Source organism: Dipodomys ordii, unplaced genomic scaffold (genome assembly GCF_000151885.1).
Source record: "Dipodomys ordii isolate 6190 unplaced genomic scaffold, Dord_2.0 Scaffold61, whole genome shotgun sequence".
NCBI lineage: Eukaryota > Metazoa > Chordata > Mammalia > Rodentia > Heteromyidae > Dipodomys > Dipodomys ordii.
In genome coordinates this window covers 1,657,529-1,668,795 of record NW_012267277.1, presented here as the reverse complement: position 1 = coordinate 1,668,795, position 11,267 = coordinate 1,657,529, and the positions used below count along the sequence as shown (strand labels likewise).

The following is an 11,267-nucleotide window of genomic DNA, read 5'->3' as shown; positions in this document are numbered from 1 at the left end:
TTGAGCTGAAGAGCTGGGGGACAGCGCCCAGGCCCAGAGTTCAGGCCCCACGACCGGACCCAAAAAAAAAAAAAAGAGCTTCAGGACAGTGCCCAGGCCCTGAGTTCAAGCCCCAAGATAGCACAAGAAAAAAAAAAATCCATTTAGGAGTCAGTAGAGGGTAGAGGAAACGCCACTAAAGGTTCTCCTTTCCCAGTGCAGGGCTGATCCCCGCAGGATGGCCACTAGCTCCACAGTGCTCAGTGCTCAGGTTACTCTTTGGCTCAGTGAAAGTGTCGGATCATTCCGAAGGGTAGAGCTACAATCTGTTCCATTTAACAATGCCTAGGATTAGACCACATGATCTTTTCTAAATTTGCCATGTAACAAAATCCCAGGAAAACTTAGAGAAATAGCAAAATGGGAACATAAGCAAGACTCTGGTCTTCACTTAGTCCCTGAAATCAGGAAGAGGTAGCCTCAGCTTTTCATAGATATACAAGAAGAAAAGCCTCTCAGGACTTCATCGGTCTGTTTTGTTTTGTTTTTTAAATACCTCCTGGTAGGGGTGACTAATTCCTTTCCTTTCCCTCCCCCTGCCCTGTCTGGACAAACTAAATATTTCCTTTCTGTATGGGCACAAAGCCTTCTGTCTGATGACTTAAAGGTTGGGTGTCTTTTGGAACACAATATATTTAACATATGTCATTTAAACATATGGACTGAACCATTACATCTCTTTTTTTTTAGTTAAAAGTGATTTCTTTCTTCTTCTTCTTTTTTTTTTTTTTGGTGTCTGTCGTGGGTTCTGAACTCTTCTGGGCCTGGGCGCTGTAGCTCTTCAGCTCAAGGCTAGTGCTCTACTACTTGAGCCACAATGCCACTTCCTACTTTTTCTGCTTATCAAACCCAGGGCCTTATTCATACAAAGCAAGCACTCTACTACTGAGCCACCTTCCCAGCTCTGAGTTTTAATCTGGTCCTTGTGTGCTTTTCTCCTGGAGCGCACCTTGCTTTGTTCCAGCCAAACACTGAGAATTTCACTCAAGATTTCCAGTCAGGTCCTCTACTGAGCATAAGGGAAGGACATTAGCACTTTATTAGAGGGCTCTGTCATTTGAATCCTTAATTCCTCTGGCTGTTAACAAGTGCTGAAGGAAAACAAGCCAACAATTCACTCCTCCAACAGACCATCCACAGACACCCTGGGAGGTGAAGGGCAGCGAATGTGCCAAGGTGAGGCCATGTGTGCAGCGGGCCAGCTCCAGTCCTGGTGGCCTCTGCTGTGCCCAGATTTCTGGAGCAGGCAGCAAGGGACAAAGTGTAGATGCCAGTGTTGTGTGATCATCCAAAACGCCACAGGCCCAGGGTTCTCACACACCACAGACCTGTGTCTCACAGCTGCTTAGAAAAAGCATTTGAGAAGAAACATGTGATTGTTTTATCCAATCTTACAAATTACCAGGGAATGTCAGGAATAGAACCTGAAATTAATTAGGCCGAGGCAACAAAAACAAGTTACAATGTGGAGCAAGGTCTTAGTTTCAGCTAAGAGGAAGCTCAGAATATGAAGCTGACTGAAAACTGTATATCTAGTCTAGTCTCTTAAAAACAAAAACAGAGGCACTTGAGAAATTGAGGACCAAGAGCTACAGAAGACATTTAAATATAATTTAACCCAACAGCTATTCATAAAAATCTAAAAGCAGCTTGATACCGGTGGCTCATGCCTGTCATCCTAGCTACTCAGAAGGCTGATACCTGAGGATCATAGTTCAAAGCAGCCTGGGGCAGGAACAGTCCATGAGACTCTCATCTCCAATTAACCACTAGAAAACCAGAAGTAGTAGCACTGTGGCTCAGAGTGGTAGAGCACTGGCCTAGAGTAAAAAAGTTCAGGGACAGCACCCAGATCCTGAGTTCAAGCCCCATGAATGACAAAACAAAACAAAACAAAAACACTTAAAAATATCAGACACTAGGCTAAGTTCTGGAACATAAAGAGCAGTAAGAGCAGTCTATCTTTGAAGATACCGCCTAATGGTGAAAAGACAAGCACATCATGACTGAGGAGCGCCGCCATCATACTTACTGACTGAGGATTCATTTTCCCAGTCATCAAAGCCAGCAAGTCTGAGTCGGCCATAGTGATTGTGCAGTCAGCCTTTTTATCTAAAATGGATACGCAGAAGGAAGAAGAGAAAAACACATATTCAGGCTCACATGGACATTTCACTCAAGACAGTGACTGCATCAAGAATCATAGTAGAGAACGTCCACATACACATCTATGGCAGCCTGGTACTGTGGCAACCTCCATATTCAACAGGGAATTAAGTTTAATGCAGTATACTTACATGGTAGAATACAATACAGCAGGATAAGGGATGATGTGGATCTAGACTACTGACCTGGAAAAAAATTAGCTTTATATTGCTCATGACAGTTAAGTAGGCTAGCTACAAAATAAATTGTAAGGATTCCACTTTTGCTTAAAAATAGTGTTCAATTATATAAGTATAAGAAGAATATGTCAATGTAGACACCAATATATTTTGAAGTTATTATGGTCAATAGATTATACTCACTCTCCTGCTATCTTTCCCTGCCTTTATCTTTGCCTCCAAGGTCAGCAGACCTGTGACTTACTCTAACCAAAAGAATGTGGAACCACTGACAGACTCCTGTCACGTCCTTCTGTTACATAAGCCTCCATCTCACTAGCAGACTCACACTTACTCTCTCCTGCTGACTCTGAACAGCTAGCTGCAGTGTGGGAGCTTCCCAAAAAGAGTGACATGCTTCCGCAGAGCCAGCATGACTCTGGCCTACAATCCGTAAAATACTAAAATTGTCATTCTCACACATTCAAGAAATGAATTCTGCCAATAACCTGGATAAGCATGGACACAGATCCTCCCAGTCAGATCTCTAGATGAGGACTATCACAGGTCAACACCTCAACCACAGCAATAACCCAGCTAAATGATCCTCAGTCTCCTGACCAATGAAAAAGTTCAAGGCAATAAATATGAGGAAAGGTGTATATGTGTGTACGTGTATGTGTGTGTGTGTGTGTGTGCACACGCGTGTGTGTGTTGGTCTGAGGGCTTGAACTCAGAGAGCCTGGGTGTGAGCTCCTTTTGCCCAAAGCTAGTACTCTACCACTTGAACCACAGCAACACTTCCAGCTTTTTCTGAGTGGTAGGAGTCTCATGGACTTTCCTGCCCAGGCTGGCTTTGAATTGTGATCCTCAGATCTCAGTCTCCTAAGTAGCTAGGATTACAGGTTGAGCTACTGGTGCCTGGCCAGAAGACTATTTTAAAAACAACCCTCAGCCAGGCACTGGTGGCTAATGCCTGTAATCCTAGCTACTTCAGAAGCTAAGATCTGAGGATCACAGTTTGAAGCCAGCCAGGGCAGAAAAATCCATGAGACTCTTATCTCCAATAAACTACTTTTTTAAAAAGCCAGTGAGTGCTAGCCTTGAGCAACAGGAGTTCAGGAATAGTGCCTGGGGCCCACAGTTCAAGCCCTATGATCAGCCAAAAAAATCCTGTGTGGCTCTACTTATAACTAGCATTTCCACCTGGGGTACAACATAGCCGTGTCCACTAAAAGACATGGTAAAGGTCCCCAAATGAGAACAATGCAGTTTTGAAAACCACACATGCAAACATAAGAGCAAAAGAAGCAAAGGCCTCAAAGACCAAGTCAAACTGCATGCACACCTCCACTTATACGCATTTCCAAAGTAAAATCAATCTGTGGTGATAGGACTTGGTAGGAGGTAGAACACAAGGGGTTTCTGGAATGTGTACATTTCTGCATGCTAGTCTGGGAGGTAGGCCCTTCAGATTTAGGCCTAAATAAAAGGAAAAAAAGTCACTAAAAACAAAACAGAAAAAAAGATGGTGGGCTAGATTTGGTCCACAGATTATAATTTGTCAATTCTAAGACTAGAGGGTAAAATTTTTTTGGGGGGAGGGGGGGTTGGTCTCGGGGCTTGAACGCTATCCCTCAGCTCTTCAGCTCAAGACAAACGCTCTACCACTTGAGCTACCAACGCCACTTCTGGTTTTCTAGTGGTTTATTGGAGGTAAGAGTCTCACAGACTTTTCCTGCCCGGGCTGGCTTTGAACCGTGATCCTCAGATCTCAGCCTCCTGAATAGCTAGGATTATAGGCATGAGCTACCAGTGCCCAGCTATTTTTTTATTTTTTTAATTTATTTTTGTTGGTAGTGAGGCTTGAACTCTGGGCCTGGGCACCGTCTCTGAGGTCTTTCACTCAGCCACAGTACCACTTTTAGTTCTCTAGTTAAATGGAGGTACAAGTCTTACAGACCGTCCTGCCTGAGCTGGCTTCACACTGCAATCCTTAGCTCTCAAACTCCTGAGTATCTAGGATTATAGGGATGAGCCACTGGTGCCCAGCAGAAAGTTTTTTGTTTTGTTTTATTTTATTTTCTAATTTTTTTATACCAAGTGTACTTATTTATACAATGCTCTTAAATTTGTAATTATAGTACCATTAATGTATAATAATAGAAAAAAACCCTGGGCAACAATAAGTAAAACCTCATTGTTAAATTAGCCATGACTACCTCAGGCAATCAGAGGTTTCTAGTGCAAAAGGAAAAATTCACTAGGAAAGTAAATGCTTTACTAGTCTGTGTTTTAGGCAACCAATCTCTAAAGCAATAGGGCTCTAACAGTGAGCTCCTCATATCACTGAGAACCAGCTCAAGTTAAAGCTTGCTTTCCAGAGCTGGGAATGTGGCTTAGTGGTAGAGTGCTTGCCTCGCATGTATGAAGCCCTGTGTTTGATTCCTCAGTACCACATAAACAGAAAAGGCCACAAATGGCACTGTGACTCAAGAGGTAGAATGCTAGCCTTGAGCAAAAGAAGGGACAGTTCAAACTCCAGGACTGGCCAAACAAACAAACAAACAATAGTTGGGCCTGATCTTAACATCCCAAAAATGGACTTGTAAAACACTGAAAGGCAACTCTGGAAAGCCTGGTTTCCTTTATGTTTGTGTGCCAATCCTAGTAGGCCAGAAAGGTCAACTAACATCCAAGATCACACAGCAGATTCTTGTTGCTGAAGGCCATACCCCCAACTTTGTGCTTTGCTGCTCCTTCTTGTTACAGGAAAGAGACAGACATTTCTCAGCTCTGTTTTAACTGGGCCTTTATCACTAGTTCAATAACATCTGATGAATCACAGATGCCTTCCCAGCTCCACAGGTCCTTTCTGGGAGCTTAGACAAGCCCATGGGTCCAAGAAAAATTAACATTTAATACATGGGCAGGGAGGAAGTAATGATTTACTCAGTACTTCCAGTGCTAGGTACTCTATGTAGTTATCTCATATAATCCCCACAACAGCTCTAAGGATAGAAACTATTCTCACCCTTTCTAGAAGAGACAATTTTGGACTCAAGGGAAGGTATTTGTTCTGCTTGGCCAAAATCTGAACCAAGGTTTGGGTGTCTCCAGGATACTTTTTTTTTCCGGAGGGTGGGGGGCACTTATGGTTTTCTGGTGGTTCATTGGAGATAAGAGTGTCACGGACTTTCCTGCCCAGGCTGGCTTTGAACCTTGATCCTCAGATCTCAGCCTCCTGAGTAGCTAGGATTATAGGTACAAGCCACCAGCACCTGGCTTGTACCAGGGTTCTGCATCCTATTGCTCATAAAGGAACCAGGCTGACAACTCCAGTGCTTGGGGGCAAACTAAAGGAATGGAGGAATAACAAGGAACCCACAGAGGAGGGAAAGATTTTTTTTAAAAATGTAAGTCTTTAACATAACCATGGATATAATCATTCTGGGTACCTAGCAAACAAGCAAATAAAAAAGAGCTGAGAAAATCTTACTTTGTACAGTAAGTAAACCTCCCAATGCTATGCCAGGGGCCAGAAGAACTAGCAATTCTCCTTAAGGTGCCAGTTCAAACTAGGACAGGTTATTGATGCTTTAATGCAACCGATCTCAAACAAATGGTCATTTGTTTGGTATATGTAAAAAGAGCTGGTAATTTCCAATAGTGGCTTTTACAGGTTAAGTCCACATTTCAGTGCCACTCCTGACTGCCAACAGGTGTCGAATTCGGCAGAAATTCCCTTGCGCCAAGGTGGGATCCCTTCAGTTCTGAGTTGGCACCTAATTGGGGTGGGGGGAAGGACTCATAGTAAGAATCCACCTGCAAAGAACAAGACTTTTTGAAATCATTTAACAGCTTTTTGTAAGCAAATTATCTTCCATGACCAACTAGTCACCCAAGCTACCACTATCAACAACAATAACATCTTAACATCTGTCTGAGATTAACAAAATAGAATTCTAAGTAATTATTAACCTTTTTCCAGTCTTGGGGCTTGAACTCAGGACCTGGGCAATGTCCCTGAGCTTCTTTTGCTCAAGGCTAGCACTCTACCACTTGAGCCACAGTGACACTTGCGGCTTTTTCTGTTTATATGGTACTGAGGAATCGAACCCAGGGCTTCAAGCATGCTAGGCAAGCACTCTACCCCTAAGCCATATTTACATCCCCTAGCTATTAATCTTTTAATGCTCAAAAAAAAAAAAAAAGACAGTACTGTATTCCCAAAGCTCTTTCTGTTTCAAAAAACTAGAATCTGGGTGGAGTTTGCACCTTTTTTCCTCCACCACCTTAGAGTGGCAGCTCATATGATGCAAACATAATTTTTTTTTTCTGCCCATGTCCACGCTGCTCATACCAGGTGGAATTCCTTGCTGTGATGCTCAGCTTTATGAAGTTTGCACTGATTTCTCATTCTGTGGCATACACTTCTTCCCTGCCTCTGAAGGCCACCCTCCACCTCTATTCCAGGAGCTCTGTGAATTGCTTGCCTAACTACCCTTGCAGAAGAAGCACCCATCCCTCCTCGCCAAGGCAAATGCACCACTTCTAATGGCATCCTCTCCCCCAGAACTTCCTCACTGATGTGTCACCACTGTGTCACCATCTGTGACAGGCCTCTTATCTACATGGCCTCCAGGTCCCATCAGCTTCATCCCAGCATCTACCTCTGACCACACTCGCTTTGCTCACAGCCACATTTCCATCTTCTCTCCCTGCCTCCACTCGCTTCCTTTCTAGTTCAGCAGGTCTGTCATAGTTGGGATATGAAGTGTCCCCACAAAAGGATCTATATTGAAGGATTGCTCCCCAGCTGGTGGTACTATTGAGAGGTGACTGGTTCATGGGGGAGCTAACGTCATCCACGGATTATGCCACCAATGAGTTTATAGCTGAATGAGCTGGTAGGAAGTGTGACCTGGGTGAACAAAGGAGGTCACTAGGGTTATCTTTATTTTTTTTATTTTTATTTTTTTTTGTCGGTCGTGGGGCTTGAACTCTGGGCCTGGGCACTGTCCCTCAGCTCTTCAGCTCAAGGCGAGCGCTCTACCACTTGAGCTACAGCGCCACTTCCGGTTTTCTGGTGGTTTATTGGAGATAGAGTCTCACAGTCTCTCCTGCCCGGGCTGGCTTTGAACCGTGATCCTCAGATCTCAGCCTCCTGAGTAGCTAGGATTACAGGCGTGAGCCACCAGCGCCCGGCTTAGGGTTATCTTTAAAGGTGATCTTGTCCCTGGCCCCTTCTGGGCCTTCTGCTTCCTGGCTGCTATGAAGTGAATAGCCTTCTTCTTCCATGACCTTTCACCACACACTAGCCCAGAAGCAACAGAACATTTGACCATGGACTGAACACTGAAGCTACTAGCCAAAATAGATCTCTACTCCTTTTTTTTTTTTTTGGGGGGGGGGGGCCGGTCGTGGGGCCTGAACTCTGGGCCTGGGCGCTGTCCCTCAGCTCTTCAGCTCAAGGCTAGCGCTCTACCACTTGAGCCATAGCGCCACTTCCGGCTTTTTTCTTTTTGCTTATGTGGTGCTGGGGAATCGAACCCAAGGCCTCAGGCATGCAAGGCAAGCGTTCTACCACTGAGCCACCTTCCCAGCCCCAAGATCTCTACTCCTTTAAGTTGTTTGTGTCAGGTATTTTGTCTTAGCAATGGAAACTAACAAGAGGTCTAAGACATCAGCTTCTTCTGTAAAACACAGCTCTTTCGCTGGGTGCTGATGGCTCATGTTTGTAATCCTAACTACTCACAGTTTGAAACCAGCTCAGGCAGGAAGAGTCTGTGAGACTCTTATCACCAATCAACCACCAAAAAAGCTGGAAGTGTAGCTGTGACTCAAGTAGTAGAGTGTTAGCCTTGAGAAAAAAAACAAAACAAAACAAAACAAAACCAAGACTGGTATAAGTACATAAATAAAGGAGGTTAGAGACTTAGCTCTCATGCATGGATGAGTATCATTTTCTCACAAAAAGTTTATCCTTCATCCTTCCTCTGTCTGTGCATGCTCACTAGCCTCTGCAAGATATTATGACAGAGTCTTCACCAGATGTAGCCACTCAATATGGGAGAGACTTTCCAGATTCCAGAACTGTGAGCCAATGAACTTCTAATGTTCATAATTCAAGCAATCTGTGACATTCTGTTACAGCAGCAGCAAACACTCTTAAGACAGGTGTCTTCACAAACTTGTCAATGAAGCAGTTGGTTGGGAATCTGGAATTTGGTGCCTGGGTCCATACAACATATAAACCTGACAGTTATTAGTATATAGACTATTTCCAAAGCATGAAGCTATATGAGATTCCTAAGAAGTGAATGAACTAGAAGAGAGGCTTGTGCTACCTCAGTGCTTAGAAGAGATAGAAATCAGCGAAAGAGACCATGAAGGAGCAAGCAGCCAGTAAGTAAGAGGAAGACTTTGAGGGCTGGGAATTCATGACTGTATTTAGCAAGATGGTGACCCTGTAACATTGGCAAGAGCAGATTTGAGACAAGAGATCAGGACAAAAGCTGACTGGAATGGGTTCAAGCAAGATTTGGGTGAGAGGAAATGGTGATGCGGAGTACAGATAGGTCTTCCAAGGCAACATAACTATGCAATGGGCCATGTGCTCCACAAGCTAGCCAAGAGAATTCCTAGTCAGGTGGTAGTGCACAATTGCTTAGAAGGCTGAAGTAGGAGGATTGTGATTTTGAGGCCATCCTGGCTACATAATGAATTCCAGGCCAGCCTAACCTATATGATTAGACCAGTCTTTAATATCTGAGGATTGGGAGGCAGGTGAGACATTCTCTTAATCCTTACATCAACCCTAGAAAGTAGGTGCCACATATAATGCCCACTTGCGGTAAGAAAACTGAAGCTTAGAGCTGATGGTGTAGCTCACATGGTATAGTAGATTACTATCTAGTAAGAACGAGGCCCAAATTTGTCTAATTTTAAAGCCTATCATGGAGCCTCCTCATCTAGGAAGGAGGGTTTTGACCCACTCATTTCCAATGAGTCACTAGTTCTTTAGCAAGGTCCTACACACCGCTCTAAAGGCAGTCCTTTTGGAGAACACGAAAGACAATTCCAGTTTTCCCAGCTGATGGCCTTTTATGAACTTGTTATTGCTTCATAAGTGGAATCACTACTGTACTGACCTGAGTTCAGAAGCACTGATCCTTTGCCGTTCTTTACATCCACTACCCAAGTGGCTTCTTTACCCCCAGGGCCATCCTTCACCTTGAACGCAAAAATACCACCAATTTTCTTCACAAACTGTTCACCTTCCTGGAAACAAAGAATAACACTAGGAGTTACATTAAGTCTCTCTCTCTCTAGTCTTCTCTCCAGTTAATTAAGGTTTAAATAGGTACATGACCCGAGAAGTTAGGCTGGCAAGAGTCTATAAGCTCCTGTAAACTATTTACCCAGAAGTCAGAAAGGCAACACAGGCAACACCTTCTACTCAGCCAATGTCCTGTAAAAAATGGCTTTGCATGTACAAAGGAAAGGGAAGATGAGGGAGGCATGGCAATATAGTCTGCTAAAATACCCTTCACTCCAGCCTCTCTAAAGGTATGAGGGGCTCCATTTTCTGCATGTAAATTCCTTTACATCTAATTTTGGTTTCCCAAAGCTGTATGTGTGTGTGTGTATGTGTGTAAAATAAAAAAAGCAATCTTTTTTTTCTTTTTTCTAAGACCAGGACTCAAACTCCATATCTGACACTTTCACTCACTAGCTGGCATTTTACTGCCTAAACGACACCTCCAACTACTTACTTTTGGGTCTTGGAGAATGACACCAACTTGGATACAGAAAGCATTAACTTCATACCCCTATTTCTACAGATGAGTTCCTTTCTGCTTTCCTTCCTATTTTCTCCCCTTCATTCTCACTCGATGACCTTCACCTTGACTTTTTGAAAAGGTGACAAAGCTGAACATTGTTCTAGGTACAAAGGATATGGGAGCAGGAGTCAAAGTTAAGTGATGACAATTCTTTGTGCATAGAGACTAGGAGCAGCTGGTAGGCTAACCAGTTAGAGGATGATGACAGACTCATACACGTTGCTTTTTTTGGAGGGATGGAGTGTGGTACTGGGGGTTTGAACTCTGACTGGTAGTATACCACTGAATCACACCTATAGCCTGACCAAGCTGGGCATCTAGCTACTCAGGAGGCAAGACCTCAAGCCCCATGACAGCCAAAAAAGAAAAGATTATAGACAGGTATATTTTATATAACCAATAGCCTTTGCTTATTAAGCTAACTCTGACTTAGTTCTTATCACAGTGTTGTAACTCACACACTCACACACTCTTTTAAAAGTAAACTGCCAGAATTAAAAATTGCTGATTAAGACTGCATTTGGGGATCAGCACAGATTTGTGTTCCTGCTCTTCCTTGTGTTGCTTTAAATAGCTTTGGCTTTGTATTATCTTCTATTTCTTGTCATAACTCCACTTCTCTTTGTTGTCCCACTGAATTCTGCACCAGGTGGGGGAGGGAGTGGAGGATATCTATCAGAGTCAGTGGAAGAACAGACCCTCTTCTATTGAGATCCGCTTGTCCTAAGGCTGTTGCTTTAGTCATCCCTGGTCCCCTTCCCTTAACTTGGGTAGCTCACAATACTCCTATTTGAGGGAAAGGAGAAATGGAAGCAAAATCTTGTCCCATGTACATGGCTATCTTATAAGGAAGATAAATTAGTTGAGAAAAACTAAAAAGCAGATTTCTTTATATATTCTGCCTAATCCATTTCATTTTGTGCCAAAAGTTTCACTTTGCTACCCCATTATTCTAATGATTCCCAAGTCACTGTCTTTTATAAACTCAATCTGTCTTGGTTCCTCTTCTCAGCACAAAACAATGTTTCTTTCTTGCATGAGCTCTGTACACACACAC

The 11,267-nt window shown here is 43.4% G+C and overlaps 1 protein-coding gene across 1 annotated transcript in view; it reads right to left on the bottom strand.

The window, feature by feature from the left end:
* Window positions 1-11,267, bottom strand: part of Scp2 (sterol carrier protein 2) — a 68,740-nt gene that overhangs the window by 1,754 nt on the left and 55,719 nt on the right. Inside the window, exons 14-15 of the mRNA XM_013022280.1 lie at window positions 9,518-9,647; window positions 2,072-2,151 (exon numbers count right to left, since the gene is read on the bottom strand). Coding sequence (XP_012877734.1) covers window positions 2,072-2,151; window positions 9,518-9,647 — 210 coding nt within the window. The remainder of the gene's footprint in view (window positions 1-2,071; window positions 2,152-9,517; window positions 9,648-11,267) is intronic.